Source organism: Blennius ocellaris (genome assembly GCF_963422515.1).
Source record: "Blennius ocellaris genome assembly, chromosome: 14".
Taxonomy (NCBI): domain Eukaryota; kingdom Metazoa; phylum Chordata; class Actinopteri; order Blenniiformes; family Blenniidae; genus Blennius; species Blennius ocellaris.
In genome coordinates this window covers 20,375,322-20,398,695 of record NC_137663.1, presented here as the reverse complement: position 1 = coordinate 20,398,695, position 23,374 = coordinate 20,375,322, and the positions used below count along the sequence as shown (strand labels likewise).

The 23,374-nt window shown below is 42.8% G+C and overlaps 1 protein-coding gene across 9 annotated transcripts in view; it reads left to right on the top strand.

Annotated features, from left to right (window-relative positions):
• Positions 1–23,374, top strand: part of msi2b (musashi RNA-binding protein 2b) — a 267,667-nt gene that overhangs the window by 141,249 nt on the left and 103,044 nt on the right. For all 9 annotated transcript variants that reach the window (XR_013936935.1, XM_080509412.1, XM_080509418.1 and 6 more), the window contains exon 7: positions 15,986–16,034. Coding sequence is in view for 8 of the 9 variants with exons in the window: in XM_080509412.1 (XP_080365538.1) it covers positions 15,986–16,034 (49 nt within the window). In the remaining variant the exon portion in view is untranslated. The remainder of the gene's footprint in view (positions 1–15,985; positions 16,035–23,374) is intronic.

Sequence of the window (23,374 nt, the reverse complement as noted above, 5' to 3'; positions counted from 1 at the left end):
GTAGCACTATCAATACAATGGCAGTGTAATGACGCTATTAGGCCATAATTCAGGTCAATATCTGGCGCTTTAGTGTTTGAAATTCATTGTTTTTAGGGTTAACCGAGTGGAAACCGTAGCTTTCCTACTTAATCCCCCAGCAAAAAAGTGTGTTTCCTATAAGGCTGCAACTAATGATAATATTCATTAGTGATTAATGTGCCAATTAATTTCTCGATTAATGAGTTTATGGAAAACAGAAAATTTCATTTACTGTTTAGAGTCTCCTAACAGCCCAAGGTGATGGCACCGCGGCTCGTTTTGTGGGACAAAATCCAAGCAAAGACCAGTATGGTGGAACAAGGGATATAAGTGGGTTTTGACATTTAAGAGATTGGCAACAGTTTGATAAAAAAGCAACCAAAATGATTGATAAATCATCACAATAGTTTGTGAATATTTTCTGTCATCTCATGTTGAAATAACTAGTGATTGAATAGATTGTCTTCTTTGGTTCTTGATGTTTTTCTTCCCCGCTCTGATTAGTCAAACCAACAAAAAATGAAACAGCAGAAATGTCAGCACTGAAAAACCATCAATAAATAGTGAACAAATGCCTGCACATGGCAAGATCAGTATTCCCCCTACACCTGACATCAGAGCGAGAGAAATAACAAGTTCACCGCTGGAAGAAGATCAGGAATCAAAGGGATTTCTGTTTATTTATTTTTTATTTTTTTTAAAGTCAACCTTTAACAAATCCCTACAAACTCACAGACACCGGAGTAAAGCATTATTATAGCTCTCACTAATGTCAGAGTCTTTGTCTATTCAGTTAATTGTAGCATAGTTGTCCTGACGGAATTGCTCTGTGACCTTTAGTATTTTTATTTCTTCAGCCCTTATATTTGCTAAGTGGTGGTATTCTGGCTGATTAGTGCACACTCGTCCCCGCAGACACACACACACACACACACTGAGTTTGAAAACACAATGTATTCACTCCCAGAACCCCACTCCCATTGTTCTGCTTTATAACACTGGGAAAGGAGCATCAGTCAAGTATATTAGCTGGATCCTATTACTGTCACCAGATTGCCTCTCTGAGCCATCTTAAAGAGCCCCCAGACAAAACTTCCTGTCATGTTAATCCAAGCTTTAATAAATAGAGGGATGTGTAACCATATTCAAATAGGGGCTCGCGTATTTATGCTGACAAAGAGAGACGGGCTATCATGAAATGACAGATGAAAGTGTTTTGCATGAAAAGAAGGGGGGGGGGGGGGGGGAGAAAGTTTTTATCGGTGCTCATTCTCTTCCATTCTGGGGAGAAATGTCAAATTATTGAAATGGCCTTTTAAAAAAAAAAGCTTAAGCCTAATCTAAGTAAAACACTGCAGGTATTAGCGATGGTGGCTATTGTGAATGGAATGAATGCTATTCAGCTCAAGCTAGCGGTTCACTCTATCCCCCTTGTTCACCTACTGATATCAGAGTACATAATACACACCTCGTCCCTGCAGAGATTTATGGATCAGACCCGCCGAACATTAGAAAATCTTGTTGCGGCGCAGTCATCTGTACATGAATGCAAAAGCCGTGTTATTAAATTTGATCACCGCGTTATTAACAGTTAGGAATGCTTTACTTTACAAGGCTGCGTCGTTTAGTTAACCCGAGGCCGTTGCAAAGATGCCGCGGGAGCCCTTTGCATCGCTGAGTGCACTTGTCGCCTACAAAAGAGAAACCCAGTCCACCTCTCCAACTCAAGGCCGTCTCTCCGATTCACGCCTGGAAAAGAGCAAAAGACACAATCACAGAGAATCAAATGCTCTTTTCAAAGTCGCTTCTATTGCAGCTACTCATTCCTGCACTCTGATGAGAAGAGCGCAGGTGAGCCATGACTTCACAGCTGCATGCCAGCAGATTTCTTTTCTTTTTTTTTTTTCCGAACAGAGGCTTCTGCGGCCTCAAAGTGGCATTCCCAGCAATGCATGTGTATTTGGCGGTTTGTTTGTCCCCCATGCAGCCAATAGTAATGTAATAATAATGATTGTTTTTTTTAGCAGGTCGCTTCTGCTTTTGAAACAGTAGATAATGTTTAACATGTTAGATTTGGCACAAGGTTTTGCTCCAGATGCCCTTCATCACTAAACCTTCAGTGTAATTCTATAGCAGTGGGACTCGAACCAGCAACCCTTCCAACTCATGCCCAACGTGAATGCAGAGTGCCAAAAGATCAAAAAGCGAATGCACATGTGCCAATTTGAACTGTTTCTTTGCCGCATTGTTGAATGCAGTTAACAAAAATATGTGAATGAATCAGTATTTTAAAGGATTTTACACATTTAACCAATTTATAATGAAAACAGACATGATTAATCATTACGAAGTAATTTACTACTTGACATACGTTTAGAGGCAACTGCATAAATGTTTCAATGTCTAATCTCAATGACTGAGATTAGCAGATTTTTTAATTTTTTTTGCTAAGCCAATATTTTAAGTGCATTGATTTCGTGTGTATTGTCTAATCTGGTAGTAAAATTTGGTTTTATTCCAATGAGAATGGAATACATTGGGGAATACTAGAAGTGGGGTGTTTCACTCCAATCCCTGTAAATGGCAAATTGCATCCTGTTTAAACGTTTAACACATACCTGACTAATAAAAAAAAAAAAAAAAGCAAACAACAAAAAAAAAACTACCAGCTCTGAAGCAAGCGCCATACTTTGCCCTCAGGTTATCGCACAAAATATAGCCCCAAGTCTTATTAATAAGCTCATTGAATCCGAACATGTTTGTTCATTTCTCGCGTGGTGGGAATGAGATGTTCCATGTTTGCTGAGCCGGCGTGGATTTCCCCACTGCACATGGTACATGCATCATTATTAACAGGCACCGCCGTTGAATTACCAGGTGTGATAGAGCTGTCACTTTCCACAGGCATATAACCAAAAAACTGTTTGCACTGCACAAACTGTTTCCCAGCCCTCCTCCCGCAGGCAGAACAGTGGACTGAGCAGATTTTCAAAATGGAAACGCCACCATAACGCCAGTATTAGCGTTCATTTTGAACACAATGCAATTCCGTATAATGAAATGGTAGCCAAATATGGTAAAACAAAAAAAGATTATATATATATATATATGACTATATCTTAGTGTAGTACTTAACTAATATAGTGGAAGAATTATAAAGAATCTGGATTTGTTATTGAGGCTATCAGTCATCGCTGTGCAGACAACTAAATGAAGGCCCAAAGATTGTGTTGAGTGAGGTAGCACACATCCTGAAAAACTTTCTGTTCTGAGTCTGACTCACTGAGGCATGCCTCTGACTCGGCCATTATTTCCCACATGATGATTGTGACAAGTGTTACAAGTTGGAAAGCTTCTGAGCAGCGGGTTAGCCTACGCACCAGAAGCTAACAAACAGCGATAATTACACATTAGAATCTACAGTATGTAGACACTATTTATAATAGGGTTTCATTGGACAGCTCTGTGCTTCAAAGTGACTGCGATATATAAACTGCAGGGGTTCCTGAACAGGGCTTAAACATTAGGAGCAGTTTAATGTCAGAATAAACTACCTGTGCATTTTTACTGCTCGGGCAATGAAAGCTATGGTGGAAACACTATAAGACAGATAGTAAAAAGAGATGTTGACTGAATATTTTAATTCCAAACAAGCACATTAAATATTAACCTGAACAGGAACTGCATTATAAATGGAATATGGAAAGTGTCACAAGTTAATTAACTTATTCTGTATTAAAATGTGTCTAATGGGAAGTGTGTGGTGAGCTGCCTGCTCCACTGGTAATCCCTTTCATCTCCTCACATGTTCAGCCCGTTCAAACAAACCTCTTTCCAGGCCTCCCCTCTCATCTTCCGCATTGTGTTTTTTTCACAGTCTCCCCAAACATTTCATTGTATCCTCTGACCTTTTCCCCTGGCTTCCCTCTCAATGCTGTCTGCAGCTTTATTTACATTAACCAGGAAGAGGGAAATGAAGCGTCACGAAACGTGTCTCCTGCATGTGTGTGGCCTCCGCACGTTCACTGAAAGACAAATCTGATTGGCTTTCCGGGAGGAAGGACATCATTTTAAATAAGTCCTCAATGTTAAACTGTTTGCTCTAGGGCTTAGGGATTGCTCACCTCTCCAAATACTATTTTAGCTTGAAAGCACAATATTTCCCAGCCTGAGCTTTCACATGGGAGAATGAGGGAGGGCCCTGGTACTGCAGCTTCATGGAGGTGGCTCGCAGGCATACTCCATTCTGACAGAATGAGGAGGCACTCTACGAGAGTGTGGCGGAGAGGAAAGGGGCCCTATTAATAAAATGACTCCATAATGGGTAGTTCCCTGCAGCCCGGCAAAGGAAGACAGGCGGATTGATGGACGAGGCCAACTTCTACTTCCTCAAGCATACTGAGCTCAACGGTGTGGACATGCGTCTGTGAGGCCAAACATGGGGCCAGACCCCATAATGCACCGAAGGCCCCTGTCACACCACAGCAAAAAGAAGAAAAAAAAACACCATTAGCAATATGTTTTTAAAAAGGGGGATGTTTTTGCATCCAAGGCATCACCTGTAAGCGTCATCGCCAAGAAAAGACTTATGACAATTTGCATGTTCGTGTATATACCGTCTCCAGCCAGCGGCAGCATTTCCCCCCTTGTCTCTGACGCCCCCTGTGACCAAAATATAAGGCAACCTGCCCTTTTTCGGGCTTTTTCCTAAGAAAATAAAGCTTGTATTGTTTGAGTACAAGGGTGTCAAACTTAAGGCCAGTAAACAAATTCAGCCCACTCGAGATGAACTTGATCCGTGTGCTGCCCCCCTGAACTGAAATGTGTGTGACACTCCTGCGCTCATACAAGGCCAGCTTTATTTTCTTTGAGAGCGGGATTTATTGTGAGTTTCGTCGAGGCAATTCTTAAATGATAAAAGAAGCGTCAGTACAAAACTATCAGGGGAATAGTTGCAACATTCAGAACCAAAACCAAACCCCCTGGATTTTGTATAGTTCGTTTGAGAATGAAGTACCTATCAGACTGTCTTGGTCATAAACCTGATTGGATGAGACCATCTACACAGCTCATGTTTTTACTGCAGGAGTGAAGTCGTGGTGGCACAACAGCGTTACAGTCTCGCCCTAACAATGCGGTGGCGTCCTGAAGGCATCGCTCCATCATCCTTTTATTGCATTTCTTTGCAACAGTCCATTGATTAGAGTGGCCTCAGCATGACTGTCTCTTTAATTGTGAATTTGCTGATCTGGAAGCAACATCGCCCGCCACGCTCGGATCTGTGCTAACCAGTTCAGCGACGCTCCGAGGCGTCCTCTGACACACAAAAGTTCATCGTTAGAATATACATCAGCTTGTGTCACCATGGCGACCTCCTTGGATGCTGAGCAGGGGACCTCATAAATATGTAATCCTGACAGATTTGAGGAATTGTCTTCCTCAACTGTTTCTCTCAAGCCATTTTGTTAATGTCAACATGAAGGAAAGTTACTGGAATAACTGTTGACATTCCACCAATGCTGTATATCATTAATAATTACGCACGAGAGATTCGGCGGACGAACAGCTGCAAAACACTTGAATGCGTTTGCCTGTTGTTTTTGTTTTGCAGCAATTAAAATGAGAAAAAAAATAGATGAGTGGTGTACTACTAAGCTAATTAGCTTTGTGTTGCTCTGCGGTGGGCCTCACATGTAGTTTAATCATGTACAATATCGCACATGACAGGTACGATTTCAGGTCATTTCTCAAATATGTGATTACAGATTATACGTTTTTAATCGATATGTTGCCCTGCTGAAATGCTTGATCAACTATTGAGAAAGTTATATATAGATATATGTTCTTGTATGAAAAGCTTTTAGTTTTCTTTTTTAGTTTTCAAATTGACACGAGCAGAAAAATGATAAAGTTTTTATAAAAGGAAAGTACTGTATAGTACAAATAAATGTACTATAGGAGCCAGAGAGAAATAGGGTAGACGAGCAGGCAGCAGATAAGTACCTCTTCACCCTGCATCACTGTGCTTTTTTCTGTCTTTATGTGTGTGATGTGTGTTGCTCTCTCGCCGTGCATTTTTATTACTCCCACAGAGGGTTGCCACTCATCTGTTACATTAAGGAATATTCCTTTTTGTTAAAAAAAAAAATTGTGTTCTCGATTAAACATCGCTGTTCTCTCCTCTATCTTAGAAAAAAAAAAAAAAAAAGTTAAAAAAAAAAGCTCATCCATCTAGACCCTTGCTTAAGAGCAGTGTCCCTTTTGCCACCTTGTGTAATTGCAGGAGCTTATGGGGAGCTAAAATTTTGCCCTCTGCTCCTCGTTAAAGCACCACTTGTAAAGGCGCTCAAGCGTGGATGCAGCACACTGCGGCTCAACGTTCCCAGACAATGATATAGATTTCCTCTACAAAAGAACAATTGAAAGGGTTGTCACAAATTTGTCCATTGTCACTGGGTCGCTATCATTTCTCTGTTAATTGCCATCATTGTAATAGAATATTAGATGCTTTACTGCGAAGGGAGTGTTGATGAAGGGGCAGTGCCAGCTGCGTTTTCTCCTTGACCGCAACCCTTATCTGTCACCAGGGTAATGATAATAATAATGTGAGACTGCATTGATCCCTGTAGGAATCCCCCCCACCTCCCCCCAATAACCGACTGGCGCAGGTTCGGCCACAGACTTTTACCTCTGGAGAGGGCAGAGATTCAGTCCCCTTGCTCTGAGACACTTAAGAATAATGGATGCTTGCCAACAAGTGGGCTTAAACCTGGGTGCTCCGGTTAAACACTGGTGTCGCCACTCACTGTCGTTTTACTGTAGAGCATATTGAGGCTCAAAGTGCTCCACATACTCTGTATTTAGTCTGTCTCCTAAACGGGAAATTGTGTCTACACAGAATTGAATGTTTTTTGGGTTGTTTTTTTTTACATTGTGCACTGTAGTTTAGTGGTTAGCACTCTCACCTCATAGCAAGAAAATCCCCGGTTTGATTCCAGGTTTAAGGGAGTTGACATACGTAGATTAACTTCCACAAACCACAAACAAGCGTTTGAGGTTAATTGTTGATTCCGCATTGCACATAGGTTGGATTGTCTGTCTGCGTTAGCTCTGTGATGGATTGACTCCAGCGTCCCCTGTCCAAAGTTGGATAAATCGAAATGGAAAATAGTTTGATGGATGGTTTTAAGAGGATTTTTTTTTTTTTTTTTTTTGAATTGACCCCATATTGACAAAAGCTTTTCACACTGATTTGCTAAACCCATGCAAATAGAGCAGACTGTGTCGTAGTGGTGTGAGTACAAAGTCCAGTAATCTCTGACACTAGAATAGCCCTCATATCTACACACACCCAGTACCGGTCTTTCCGCTAAGATAAAAAAAAAAAAAAAAAATCCCAGCAAGTGTATTGAAATCTCCCAGCACCACCAGCAGGACGAAACAAAGCCTTGACAAAAAAAAGATGGACACAACCACTCTCAGGTCACAAGCTGTGGCTCAGGCCCTCATTCCTTTGGCATCAGATGTGATCTATATCGGTGTCACCCCCAAATAGCAGGGAAGCTCCTGTGCTAGCCTTCAGCCGTGAGCCGAATGTAAATGTGCATTTGACACCTATCTAAATCGCTGTCATAATTCATTTCCAGGGCTCTTAAATCTCTCCCTGTCACCTGGCACCTCGGCTGTTTTCCTGTCCAAAAAACAGAGCACATTAGCCTTTATTGATGTGTTTGTCCTTTGATACATAATTCATCATTCAGCAGCCCATTTTTTGGGGAATTATCATGTGTTTTTCGGAGGTTGTTCAAACATATGGATTGACACAGACAAAGAGGTTGCACCTGGCGTGGGGTTAAGTCTCATGCTATATGACAGGAACGGGATAAGTCTTTTTTCTGTTCGCAGGGTGATATAGAGCTTCACCCTCGTGTTGCTCGTAAATTGACTGACTGCAATCACTTGTTTCCCCTCCTGCTCGAAATATCTCGGTCCGACCTGCAAATATTCCACAGTTTTCATCAAATTGACATTCCTCTAGTGGTGGTAGGTTCATCTCAAGTCATCTGACATGTCACTCACCTCCATTAGCTTTAAATGTAGCCATGTTGTACACCTGAAACAGCCTTTATAAGGGGCTTACGCTCCTGCATTTCAAGACAAGGCACACACACACGCCGGTCCTACATGGAACCTTCAGTCCTATTGTGCCTTGAGTGACATCAAACCCTTATCGTCAATATCACTGGACACCTCCTCTGGGACATTTCGGGGTAATGTCAACAACTCTTAAGATGTTTTTTTCTTACAGCATTTGAGGCGACTTGAGGGAAAGAGTTGTGATCTACAGTGTTTTTCTGTCTGTGGTCATAATTAACAACAACATCGCTTCAGGCAGAAGTAAATGTAAAGTCATGGTGGAATAGAATCCAAGTGGATTATCCACATGGGTCATATGGAAGTAACATATAAATGCCTTGTGCTTGTTGGTGAATGGTTACATGGGGGTGTATTGGTTATCGTTCTGGAGTCACCAGATGGTAGTTTGATCCCACGACTCAATCCCTAATGGGTTCTCTGACTCAGCATGACTCTTAAGTTGGATAATGTATGTATATTTGTGTAACAGAGCATCACTGAAGGAAATTTAGCTTCTTCTTTTTTTTTATACGCTCTTAAAGGAGGAGAATTAAGGCCATTCACTTCGTGTAGAGACAAAAAAATACCAGAATTTCACTGCTTTCTATAGTTCCATAAAGACGTTGTCAGCATACTATAGGAATACTAGTGTGTCACTGAGGATCAGATACTAATTGTTGCACTGATGTGACTCCCATATAAGTCCAAGTAAAGCATCACAAAACGTCACCGTTTCAAATTTAGCTGAAGACAACAAAGAAGTCACCAATAAATAAAGACCATTGGAAGCAGCAGTCTTTCATAAGACCCATGGGCCAAAGCCATCCCACAAGAGGCTCCGATCGGGCCCGCCAAACCATCAAGTCATTTGTAAAAATTTCTAAAGAGTAGCAGACACAACACAGACACCCAAGTTGAGATATCAGTGATACTGCCATGAAACTTAAAATGTCTCACCTGATTTAATGAATTGGCAAGGTCTTATAGTCATATATCAGTTCAAAACTACCTTTTGACATCTTTTATAATTTAATTGACTACATAGAACTTGAAAGAGAGTATACTATGCTAACCCCCCCCCCCCCCCCCCCCAAAAAAAAAAAATTGAAAGAAAAACTCTTCTACCTGTGGAGGGGTAAAAAAAAAAAAAACATTAATATTTGGAAAAACTGTGTGCATCCTGTAAACCTTTCAAAGCTGCAATAAATACTGCATGAACACCTCTAATCTATCAAACCAGCCAACCTGTAAAAGACAAATATTTCCTCTGGCAATCCTGTGCCTGGAGGCTGCAGCTAGTCTCTTAAGTCTTGCAGTATTAGTTCTGATGGATTTTTTATTTTTTTTATTTTATTTTCTGACCAGGCACTTCAGGTTAAAACCTCACAACTCAGTGTCTTTGTAAGATTTGTGAGCATTTACGCAGATTATGCGAATCAAATGTAATACTTGAGGAATATCTTGATTTGCAGAACGGAATTCCTCACCAAAAAAGGCCTTCAGTATGAAATCACCATCCTCTGAAGTGTGAATAAGAGTTGTATTGCTACTAAGCCAGCACTTCACATACCTAATATACTCCTGCCAGGCCTTTTTTTAGGAGGAGGTTATTTGGTTCAGATGTGTTTGCTGCAGGTTTAGTTAAAGAGCTGCCCGGCCTCTCGCCCCCTGACTGTCTTCCAGCAGCCTTCTCCTTTTAAGTGGTCATGGACTGTTCCAGTGCATATACCGCAGTGAAATAGACTTTTGCTCTTTTCTTCATTGTCACAAAAGGCCAGGCACTTCGCTGGAGTTCCCATTCCCCTTTTACATAGTGATAAGACAGCCATTATCCTTTGAACCTTTCTTTTCACCGTGCCAGGAGAAAAAGGAAGAGTGAAAGAGAAGGAGGAGGAGGACAGAGAAAGATTTCTTCCCTGAGGTGAGCCTGGCCTCACCTCTGTGTGGCGGGCTTTTTTGTGAGCAGTGAAGAGGTCCTTAACCTTCTATCAGATGGAGGCACACAGTTGTGTTCTGCTTGAATAACTACATTGAAAAGCCCTGAAGCACGGGAGATGGTTCTATAGACTCAGCAAGTGGCATCGAGAGAGAGAGAGGAGTGGAGAGAGAGAGAGAGAGAGAGAGAGAGAGAGAGAGAGAGAGAGAGAGGGAGAGAGAGAGAGAGAGAGAGAGAGGCTGTATTGTATGACCTGCTGGAGTGTGACCCTCACATGATGTGCACATTCTTTGTTAAAGTGCCCATCAGTGCTTCACTGTGAATCTGTGTTCTTTGTTGGATGGGTCTCGCTGACAGGATGGTCCTTCTCTAATAATGTCACAACAACACAGTTCACACATTTTTATAATACACTTCCTTTAATAGACCTCGCTTCGTTTTACAGAGTAACAGTCGGCCTGCTCTCAGGCTGTAAATGGCTTTACAGTAGCAATACTATCAATATCAGACTGCCACATATTTGAATGTCACATAGTGTGAGGGGCTGGTGTTGGCCCACGGCTGATGGCACTGCGCTCTGCTTTCATCATTCAAACTAGTCAGATTCCAAGGAGCTTCATTTGTTAGCTTTGATAGAAACATGAGGGGAGGACACAAATTAAGTGCATGGATATCCCCTACAAAAAAGTTTTTTCAGTCCATTATGTTTTCCTCACACATTTTACTCTAGGCAGCTAAGATAGATGGATATTATTGTTTTGCAGTGTGATTTCTGGCCTCTTGCTGCATTGTAACCCAGCTTTGATCGTATGGAGCTGCGATTACCCGAATCTTATATTGTCTGCTGAATTCCGTATTTCAAACATATATTGCCAAACCAAACTGGGTCGAAATGCAGTATAGTGGTGTTGTGGTTAGCACTCTTGCCTCACAGAGACGGCACACTTTTAGAGTCAGGGTTGGGCTTGAAGGTCCCTTCAGGCACGCCATAAATGTGTTCATACCTCTAAATTGATCCGAGGTATGAAATAGCTGCCCAATTCATCACCAATTTATGATAGTAACATGCACAGTATGCATATTGGAAAAGACTTAACTGTGATGAATAATGTTACTCCGAATTGTCCATTATTGCTTTGCATTTTTCATATGAAACAGTTGGAAATGTGAAGCAAATGTGTGGTTAACCAACTAATTTACAAAGATTATACAATTAAAAAAATGAAGAAAAGAAATAAAAGAAAAATCACTAAAAACATCAGGCCAAGAGAAAGACTACTGTTATTTACACAAATTGGGGTTTGCCCCAATAAAAGCACTCAAGGTTCATATGTAGGGGTTTGTACCCTGCCATCAAACGATGGAGCAGGTTGGTGTCCATCCACTTCCAGAGAAGCTCTGTTGTGAATCCATGGAGGTGCGACTGCCGGCTTTAAGGCAGTGTGGAGCAAACAGAGGACATGGCAGGCTTCAGAAGCACTGTGTCCTTGCAGGAGGATATAATTGATGTGCGCAACTGACACATTTCTACTTCTGTTCTGACTCTTTCATGCATTTTTTAAGTACTTAGTGAGTACTTAAAAACAACAGCTGACCAGTATGCACTTTGTAGCCATTTTTCAATCCACTGGCGAGAAAAGTAACGCTGAGCGCAAAGTAAACCATGCAAACCCCCCCCCCCATTAGTGTCAACAAACCCATCTTTTTAAAAAGTATGCCCAAAAAAAACCGAAGCATATTTCATAGCTCCGAGTGTATTTTGCTCTGTTTTACTTGTCATTTTGCTTTGGACTAAGAGCACTCTCGCAAAGGACAGAGGTAAAAAGATTTTGTTTTCGAGTTTAATTACTGTTGCATTGTTAAAAAAAAAACTCAAGTAAAACATAGATTATAAAAACTTTTTACACACAATTAATTGTCCATTGCATTCAATTTAGCTGAAGGAAAAACTGAAATTTGCATATACCTCAGACAAAGAACAAAAATAAAAACAACAACAAAAAACAAACATGTGACAAACATGTGAAATCACACTATGATGTTGTCCTTGTAAATAAATATAGATTTGTTTAAGGATATTTCTGTTTGATGCAAGAATGCTGATCCGAAGGTATCAGCAATAGATATGGTGTCAATTGTGTTCAATTCCGAGACAAATTACATACTTTAAAAGTCTGTGTAAGTCAAAGAAACCCAGAAGACTACTTAACCACAGTGATGTGAGTGTTTACAATTTGTTACTTCCATCCCTGCTCCCTGAACATCTGTGTACAAAAGCAGATTCAAAAATAGCGTATGAACTTACTTTGTCTTGATGTTGCCATCTTGGGAAAACTGAGTATGTATCCACCTTTACTGTGTGCTCATGTGTGCTTGAACGTATTATAGTTTGGTAAAAACCTGTTACATCACCGTGCTAAAGTCATAAGTAATGACTTGCTGTCTCCTTTGTTTTTGGGAGTGCCTGTTGGTATCATTAGTTTCACCTCACCTCTGAGTCACAGGGTAGACTTCACAAAATACTTGGTAATCAATACTTGTCATAATGATGCTGCTTCTCGAAGGCTTTGTCTCTAAAAAAGCAGAATATATGCTCGGCTGGCCATTTTGCCTTCGTTGCTCACGATGCCCGGACTCTCGGGTTGTTTCAGTATAACTCACGTTGGATGACAGAAGTCAAATGGTATAAATTTCCGTCTCCCATGTAAATGATCGTGGGCTGTCAGCTGCGCTTGTCAAATTAAACGTTTACCATAGTTGGTAAACATGCCATTCCATCTTAGCTCCGCAGTGCAGCTTTCACGCTGTCAGACCTCGGAGACATGGGACCGGTTCTGGTGTTCTGAGCAGAATTCCAGCCACGGAAAGGGAATTCAATCTGACTTTTCTCGCCTTTAATTCCACCACAGTGTAATTAACTGGGAAGGTACCAGGAACACTATCAGAGTTATTGTTGAAAATAAACAATCTCCGAAGTTTCACTGTGTTCTTCAGTCTCAGTCAATGATATCACAAACCCTCAGCACGACAAATTCCACTCATCCGGCTTCCTCTCACTTTAATGTGATTTTCATTAGATTGCCTGGCATGAGACAGAGGTGAGGTTGTGCGACATTATAAATGTCTGTTTATAAAACTGTTGCTGCAGGTGATATTTCTTGGCAGCTGTTTATTTGTACTCCACTTTAATGTTTCCCCACCACACAGACATCAGATAGCACATTTTTCAAAGACACTACAAACTTCATTATTTCTACCACAGTGGTTTTTTTTTAAATGCGTCTCTGCTATGTCAACAAAGGAAAACAGTTCAAGGAAAACAATAACGTTGTTACTAAAGTGCAAGCTACAGTATCACATTTGTAGTTTAGGTGAATTTATACCCACACTTTGACTTCAAATTTTTCACGATAATACCCCAAACTACCTCAGATTTTTCTTGATAATACCGCAAAAAATGGTCTTGCTTTCATGTTGCCAGGGTGGCGTTTTAGTCAGTGATGCTTTAGTCTGGTAATCGATGATGAAGTCTCTGCCAGGAAAAAAGCAGACTGTTGGTCCCGCTCAATCACACAGCACTCGCTGCACGACACTCCGAGGTAGAGAAAGCACACACAGTCTTTACTTAAGTACCGATACTTCTGTCAATAAAAGGCTAAATTAGGAGTACTTATTCTTTACTCTCGGAGCTACACAGTCTTGACTGTACTTTCAGTGCAAAAAAGGGATATTTCCTGTATTGTCAAATCGCACTTCCATGTTGAAAGTGTGAGGTGTGCCACAGCGAGAGATCTTTATAGGAGATGCACCAACCAAAAAAACCTGGGGTTCAAGGGCATGCAATTTCCCAGAGCTGTTTTTCTAAGTAGGATGGATTTGAAGCAGTATGTTAAAATATCTCTTGGTGCGAACTCAAAATGCAGTCGTTACAACAGTCACCGTCTACACAACTGCACATCTTCCATCCATCCATCCATCCATCCATCCGTCCATCCATCTTTGCACTTTTGAATGAAATAAGTACCCCAAAAAAATAGAGGAACAGGAAAACATGCAGACTTTGCACAGAGAGGAAGGTAACTTGCTGTTTCTTGCTGTGAGGCAAGCTTTGCTAACCACTTCAAGAGCTTCTTCAAATTAAATACCTGATTGGAAAATGTAGGCATTTGTATGTGTGTTTGCATACAAGTCACTAAATATACCTTAAAATATCATGGCCATGTTACACTGGAGGCAGATCCCTAAGACCTGAAGTCCACCACAGGGCGACCGTGGCTCAGGTGGTAGAGTGGTCGTCTTTCGGAGTGAGAGGTCAGAGGTTCGATCCCAGTCTACTGGTCTATGAGTCGAAGTGTCCTTGGGCAAGACACTGAACCCTAAATTGCTCCCAGTGGTCGACTAGCGCCTTGCATGGCAGCTCTGTCCCATTGGTGTGTGAATGTGAGCGTGAATGGGTGAATGACTGATATGTGAAGCGCTTTGGGACTGCACTCAGTGTGGTTAGAAGGCGCTATATAAATCTAGACCATTTACCATTTACCACTTCTGTAGCCCCGGTATCACATACCCTTTGTTATGAGATGGTCTGTATAACTTAAACATACTTGACACCCGTTATGTTTTGGTTTGCCACAGCTGCTGATGTCGTGTTAATTGTTATTTGCTGCAGCGACGTCAGCCGTCACCTGCGGCCTCTGAATCCTTCACACTGTTTTAGGTGCACCTAAGTGTAGCATGTACTGTATATGGATTACTTGAAAGTCAAACATGTTGGCGTTTTGGGAGTACTTTGGGGAGGCGCAAATAAAGTGGCTGCGAGCCGCATGTGGCCCGTGAGCCATGCAGTGAGTAACCAGACCCCTACAAGCTGTGCCAACGTCTTGTGTGCCAAATGTGTGGCAAGAGGGTGGCACGAACAGTGTGCCAGCGCTAGTCTGCCTGGCTGCCAGGCACTTCTCTTTATCCAATCAGACAGTTCGGCTTGAGTGAGACCCCTATTCTTGTCTCTTCCAATCTCCTCCCGGAGGTTTTTTAACCCTCCCGTGGAAAAGCACAGGCACACGCTTGTGTGCGCGCAGCACAGCGGCGAGCCTCGCCGGCGCACCGTTACACTTACCTAGAGACCGTAACCAGAGAGTGAATGGTGCAGAGTGTTCCTTCTGTGTTTCTGTCTGCCGCCGCTTTCCCCCCACCCCACCCCGTCTCTTCCTAAGACGAAATCGCAGGCTAAATGAGCATGCCTCAGTGTGTTTCTGAAGCATTTCATCAGAGTTATAGAAAGAGGAGTGTGTCTAGAGGTCTGTTTTTCAGGGATGTGTGAGGAGGGAAAAATGCAGTCTGTCTGTGTGTGGCTTTATTGGACATGATGAAGGATGATATTATGGTGGATGCTGCTGCTGCTGCGGCTGTGAGATGAGGAAGGATCCCATTTGTCTCACGCCCGCTTAGTGTAATGTGTCTATCTGTCACTCCCCACCCCCCAAAGACCGGACATTGGTGTTCATCAAAATAAACATATTGTCTGCACAGTTCTCCCTTTCTTTCCCCCGCCAGTCATTATTGTTACTTTCCCTTCTTGTTGTCACTCCTGAGTCGCATCTTTGCTTCTTCTCAATCTACAAAATGAGCCACACCGCTGAATTTCCTCTGTCATCAATATTACACCCTACGGATGGGGAGGGAAATGGTAACTCGACAATAATCCTGCAATCGCAGAGTGATTATGTGGGAGAGAGGTGCTCAGAAAGATATAAACGTAAAGCCACGAGAATATATGTTTTGTGAATTATTGCCGTGAGTGGATGAGACGTGATTTTGGAGGACAATAAGGTGGCGTGAGGAACTCGCTGGAAAAGATTGGGCTAATGTCCGTGTTCCCCTTATGTCTTCCAGGTGGACGACGCCATGCTTATGTTTGATAAGACTACTAACAGACATAGAGGTAAGTGCACCGCTTCTGTTCTCTTGTCCTCCATTTTTTTTCCCCCTTTGTCTTTCTGAAAGGTGAGAAAATAGTCATTTTATGTCCTTTCCCCATGAGATAACACAGAACAGTTCCATTTCACATGATATTAGGTGCACCGTCTGTTCAACAATGGGAGCGTGTCAAAGTAATCAATAAGCTAGTACGGTGTTTAGAATGTTTGAGCATTGGCTGGTGTGAGAGCGCGCGCGTGTGCGTGTGTATGTGTGTGTGTGTGTGCGATGATGCTGGTGTGAGTGTTTCAGAGAGGTGCTTAAAGGGTGTAAAGATTGTGAGATGGTGGGTGCTGTGCAGTCAGATAACAGCATCAGATAAGGCCCAGGAGAAGCACTGACTTTATCTCTCTATCTCATCAGCTCCTTATCTGAGATGAGGGGACATTTCTCTCTCAAGCAGAGGACTTTCCAAAGACAGGTTTCCTCCCTGCGCCACAATGCGGTGTTGGCGTATCACATTTTTTCAGGGCGGCCTAACTTGCCGACCAGCACAGAACACGCGCGGGGCCGTCACCTAACCGGGGCCCCTCGGCTTCAGCTGTGACTGGCTCACGTCGGTAGTTTGAAGAACTTTTAGGAGACAGACTGTCCCCGGCTGTTTATGCGTGTACGTATCATCGTGAGCGGTCGACAGGCGCTGACAGGTATTTCCACGAGAAGAAGGAGCAGACACTTCTCTGTTTGTCATGCCAGTCAGCTCGCAGCCAGCATCTCACTGAACTGGGCCGAGCTCTGTTTTGCTGTACACTATTGAATGGCAATATTTGCTCGCATCCTCTCAAACGGCATAAATGTTTAAGCGCAGCCGGCTGAGATCGAAAAGCTGTTTCGTTTCTGCGGCGCCGGCTCCGTCTCTTTCTCTTCCCACTGTATCTGTGTCCGCGTGTGTGTTTAAGTGTGTGTACTCTGTGTCTGTATGTGTGTGTGTGTGTGTGTGTGTGTGCGCAGCGCAGACAAACTCTTTGAGTCTGGTAAACAGTTTCTAAGTGTGAAACATGTGAACTATAGTGGAAGTGATCTATGGCTTTGAGGGGATTTTGATCTGTAGTGACAGAACCCAGTGTGAGGTCTGCTTTGAGATGAAGGCTTTTCTCTCACTCTCTCTTATTCCTCGCTCCTCTCTTCCCCTGTCTGCTGCACTGCCAGCCCTCGGTTTTGGGGAAAAAAGAAATGGGGAAAAAAATACAGAGAGGGCCGGGCGCCACGCTCGGAGAGCGCGTGTTAGGCGTTTGCCTTTGGGCAGCAAAATGCCCTTCAAATGAAGACAATGATAGAAAAACAGCCTCCTTGGCAATTTTTCTGATGACAGCGGACGTATTTATATGGAGTGTGACACCGAGGCGGGAGGCAGGTGCGCTTCTTCTCGTGTGGCCGCCGTTTCGTTTTTGATATTTCGTTCCAGTGGGAATTTGAAACAGTAGATATTTGCTGCATTCATCTTAAAAGGCAAAGAAGAAAAAAAACAACAGGTCCTTCAGATGAATTGCAGAGAATATCACAGACCCATAAGAAAATGTGAATAATTCATCCGAGCCATTGGAGTGATTGTGTAATATTAATGGCTTAGCTGCCCTGTGACCACAAACGGAAGGACATTGAATATATTATCAGTGTAAACTCGCGCCTTGGCCCACTTTACCATTGCCTACAGATGCAGTGATGGGCATCAGACGGCCTGCAGACCAAATCAATTCCCCCACCTGCGTTTCTTTTTTATCGTACAGATTGATTCATGAAAAAATAATTCCTCGGTTTCCTGCAGCACCGCAACAGCCGAAAATAACACATTCTTTGCTTGACAATTCAAACGTTACACAATGCATCTCCTCCAAAATCATGGTGACTATTTTCTAATTGCAAGTCGCCCATTGTATTAGTTCACTGAGGGCTTCTAAAGCCTTTCAAAGCGCCGTGTGTTGAAGAGCATATTTATAACTCCTACATTTTTCCTTTCTGTCGTGCACACCTGGAACACTTGCCATCGCTGCAGCTGCTCTTTAAGTGTTTCGTTTAGCTTACGTGTGCAGTTGCACAAGCGACATCGGCCCAAAACGTCTCTATCTTTTGTCGCAAAAACATAATAAGAAAACGCTCCGGCAAAAACTATAAGTAGAAAGGAAGCAGATGTGCCATTTACATGTTGTGACATTGTAACAATACTTTTGTCTCCAGGAATTAGAACGGTGCTCTTTTAAGGTTGAATGTTTGACTTCACCTCACCTGTTTTCAATGCTATCGCTGCTTTTTTTTTTTCTCTTCCTATTCTCTTTCTACTTAAAGCCCGTGCTGTATATCACTGTAATGCATTGTATTTCGCAGGAGTTGATTGTGTATGAGCCGCCTGATCGACACTTGATTGCGGGTGCGTTTTCTTTGGGGCTGTGGTGAATTGGATAGAGGACAAACGTCACACTCCACTAGTAGAGGCATTGTCCTTCAGACGGTCCCCGCGAGCCTGGCGAAACGACAACCCGAGGAGACATTCTCTACCCTTCTCGTTTTCTCTCCACCTTTATATATCTTTTTTTTTATAAACTCTCTATCTCTCCCAGTCATTCAGTCTTATCCAGCCTTCTTTTCACAGCCGCGCTATTTCTGCCCTCACACACACATATAGCGTCTTCCGCATCCTGCCTGTCTTCGCCATCTCTGTTTCCCCTTGTCTTTCTCTCTCCCCCTCTCTCTCTGTCTCTCTCTCTCTCTCTCTCTGTCTCTCCTGCTAGAGGACACTCGCTGTAAGCAAAGCTCCTCACAAAGGCGCACGCTGCACACCATCTCCTTGGCATTTAAAGGAGTAGAATACAGCCAATTGTGTTGGAAATTGAACTCTCTAAAGCCTGCCTTCCCACTGCAGCGGTTCATTGTGGGTGAGTTCAGTGTCTTTGGTGAGCGGCTTGGGCTGTCCAGAGGTTGATGCCAGAGGGCGCCTATTGTTCCACGTTCTACCGCAGTGTCCCCGCCACTCCGCCTCCCTTCAACCTTCCCTTCTTCTCCTGACATTCACATTGTGACAGGAACGAGAAAATCAAGATTGTACACATCAGTTAGCACACGTTTCAGAAGGATATGTTTAACTTCTATTCTAGGGTGGTTTATTCAGCGGCGCAGGCAGTCCAGATCACAGTGAGCCTTCGCTCTGAAACGCAGGCCCGGAACACAGCATTCGCAACCTGGTGTAAGAGCACCGAGGACAGACAGATGTAACATTTCTTATTTGTTCAAGAACCCAATCTACAGTTTTTTTTGATCACGTGCAACATTTTATAGTTAAATTTTGAAAGACAAAGCAGCATATTGTAAATATTGCCCATTAGGGGATTGTGTTGGAAATTCAGGGAAAACGTTGATGAACTGGTAAGAAGCAGAGATGAGAGAGTGCTCCTGTTGATCCGTGGGGAGGAGGAAGTTAAGTGGACCTGTATTTGACCTTTGTTTACCACGCTGTGCTCTGTTGCCCCGGGTATGATGTCACCAATGTGATAAGATCACAATTCACACACCGGCTTTTGATTTGAACCCACTCGGGCAGTTAATGTTGAACCAGTCAACTTTCACATTAACGGACTCTGCACTGCTTGAAAGATCACTTTATCGGGTCCGGTTCAGTGTGAAAATGGCACATTTATACTAAAGACTAGAGTCTGTTTTAATTAACCCAGACCAGGGTCTGCAATCTTTATGACCGCAAGAGCTGAAAACATTTGTCTGCAGACATAAAATATTAAACCTGTAAAATGAGGATAACAGCTTATAAAGGTCTGTAGTTTCGATATATACTGAAAAACTATATGTACAGGAGTAATTGTAGGGTGGTTTATTCAATTCCTCCTTTATGTCCTGGTTTTATTTGAACCTATTTTGGCTTTATACATGTTCAACTGTTATACATGTTTAACATTCTCCTGTGCAAATTCAATACAAATTAGCTTTAGGTATACATATTTTCTTAAAACGTCAGGGAGTCATTACAGGCAGCATGAAGAGCCATATATGGCTCCAGAACAGTAGGTTGCAGACCCCTGACCCAGATCAGAAGTGAAATATCTTCATCTTTTTGTATTTATTTATGTTCATACAAAACAAATGCAAGTAGTTTCTATCAATTTCAGAATGCATTATCTTGAAAGAAGAATGAGATATTGACAGAAATGTCCAGAAATTTAAAGCTCTCCCTGGTGTTCCTGACACATACTGGTCATCACTCACAACACCTTCAACATGAATTCTCCTGCTCCTCTCAGAATGACAGAGGGAGCTGAACAGGAGGGTGAATCAAAGCTTTTGAAAGAGCCCCTGAGTCAGAAATGTTGCTGACATCCCTGCCTGTGCCCGCCCAGCCTGCTGATGTATGATCCATGATCTAAAATGTGATTTTACTGTCAAACACAATTGGCAGCGCCGGGGCGAGGTGAGAAAAATGGCATCTCTTGGAGGAGGGGATGGAGAGTGTGATGAAAGACTGGCAACTGTCATTATCCGCCACAGTGTTGAGGTTTAATTTGTGAGTAAAAAGTAGATGATAGATTAATTCTTTGTCTTGCGGCTCGTATGCGACCTTTATTAAGTGCTCCTCTGCCACACCATAATTAGCCCTCCTTAGCCACCACGCTGCCACTCTCTTCATCAGCGTGTTCTTCTGTGGCATCCATGTAAGCCACACTGGGAGCTTTTGCAAGGGAAACTACCTACACAGATCTGCCTCTCCTCTCACTAGATTCATCACAAGCAGCTTCTGTGCGACACGCCTAATGTGCACAAATCCCCCCGAATTCAAAACAAGAGTACACAAAGCATTGCAATCCCAGTGCGAGCTTATACTCTGGCATGGATAAGTAACTGAGTAATTGGAAGCAAGTTTGATTCCTGCCCGGCAAAATCTGTTCTGCTAAAAAAAAAAACAACAACAAAAACCCAGCGTCATCCCTGCAGTCTGCATCGTGTTTTTAGTCTTCAACAAGTTTTTACTTAACGGAGGCGAGTTAAAATATTGCAGGTGGCACTCAAATCTATTTTGGGTGAAACATGCGTTCTCTCTCACCTTTTTTAATTACGCCATTAAGAAATATGATGAAATCCCAGTGTAACTCCCTTTCACGTTGCTTTACAATAGTTTGTAAGCAGACATCAGCCATTAGTGTTGCTTTATAATGACTGTGTGACTGATTGTAAGCCAAATTCCTTCTTTATTTGAATGATGCAAGTAATAGTAATGTGCAACAGTGTCGGGGACCCGGATAAAGAAGCGCGGGGCTGGATTGTTTTAGTCACAAGCCTGCTTTGTATGGAGGAGCCCACTAAGTGAGGCACACATTAGAAGCCATGTTCCTCGAGAAGAAGGGAGATTCTTGGTTTTGTGCAAGGAAAGGGCCAAGGCTGTGTGAATTTGTGTATGGGCCTTCTTTTTTGTTGTTTTTTCCTGTGGGCTTAAAGGGCTGGTTTTCTTCTTGGCAGACGAACAGAAGACTGCATTGTGTGTGTCTGTAATCTCTTTACCTGGATTGGCAGCAAAGCTAGCAAGTGCAGCTCCCAGTGTGGAATTGGCACTGAGGAGTCAATGTCACACTGAGCGAGCTGCTTTCCAAACAACCAAAAAACTGGTTGTGTCTCTGTGAGACTGTGTGTGGATGACAGCGCACACCTTTTTTTTTTTTTTTTTCTTTCCATCGTGTGTCTCTTTGTACCTTTTATAGGCAAATGGTTCCAGCTCCAGCATGTGGACGTTATGCCCAAGCTTTACAAACATGCAAAGCAATCCAACTTTTTAACTGCTGTATCATATCATTATGTAGCGATTGTGTGTGTCTGTGTGTGTGTGTTTTCATCTACCATTTTTAAGACTCTGCTTTATAGAGCAAAAGCGTTTGCCCTGGGGTAGAGAAACGTGTATAGTAACAAAGGCTTGAGTGGTATTAGGTGTCATTATACACCAACAATTTGACATAAATTCGCTTCTTCCGCCTCACTTGGCGAGAAGAAAAAAATAATTGGCCTCATTATCTTTCATCTCTTTGGCATATTACATTAATTATTTTCTACAAAGACTGCCAGTTGGAGTCCTGTAACCTGGGAAGCAGGGCTGCGCCTCCACAGGTTAACTGCAGCTCGCTTGAAAAAGCCCCCTGTGCTTGACGTCACCACAATGCCTCATCAGCCACCGGTGCTAGGGATTGAACATGGCCGACTGAGCAGAGGATGTCTGTCTGCAAAGTGATTGCTGGCTCATTGACTGAGTAGGAAGACGGGGGAGGGGGAGGAGGGGTTGGTGGATGAGGGTTTGGGGGGGGGGGGGGGGGGGGGGGGTAGGGTGGGGGGGGTTGTCAATGTTGGAAAAGGAACAAGTACAGTTAGAGAAGAAATAGGAGGAAGAGGTTAGAAAGAAGTGGGGGAGCAGAGCCACAAGAAAAGCGGGAAAAGTAGAACGAAGGCACGGTGAGGGCGAAAAAAGAGAAGTAAATAAAGAAAAAGGAGAGTGGCTCAGTGGGAAGCCTCCCCCTGCTGGCTCCTCTGGCTGGAAGCTGCTGCCGATGGCTTCAAAAGAGCGCCAGGCAGTCTAGGCCTCTGCTTCTAGCAATTAGAGATCACTCCAGCGGATACCTCCTGGCCAGCCTGCAAATCCCTCAAAAATACCCTCTGATTACTACTGTAGGACACAGGCTGTTTACCAAATGGATCTAGCACTGCTGAAAGTGAGGTTTGATAATGCCTCCTTTTGTTCAGGGAAGAGAGGGAGCAGGGTCATTTGAGTTTTAAAGATGGGGCTACCGGGGAAGAAATCTCTGAATGATTTCCAACAAGCATTTAATTTCTTATCTAATAGCCCAGGAAATGAATCCCCAATGCCGTTTTTTTCTTTTTCTTTTTGCAAAGAATAAAACCTATATAGACACAGCTAAAATACAATATTCCGCAGGGGCCTGGCCTTTTTTTGATTCTTTTTTTTACCTTCCAGTTTGTCCTAAACAAGCAGAATCTCACTGACTGCATTAAGTTTATCGACCACTGCTCCTAAGTCTACTGTACAGAGTTAAACAATCAGAAGCTGTGGAGGATTTTTTTTTTTTCAGACATCAAGAGGAATCAGGTATCCCTGCCCTTTTTTTTTTTTTTTTTTTCCTGAGGCAGCCTTCCAACGGGAGCTGACAGATTCCTCCTCACATTCTCTCACCTTGACAGACCTGATATTAGCGATTAGTGTGAATGTCATTTAAATGGCAGAGCTAATCATATACTCCGGGTCTACCTCCACCGGAGGGCCCTCGCCTTGGCCTAATCACAGTGACAAAGGAAATGATGTGTTTAGCC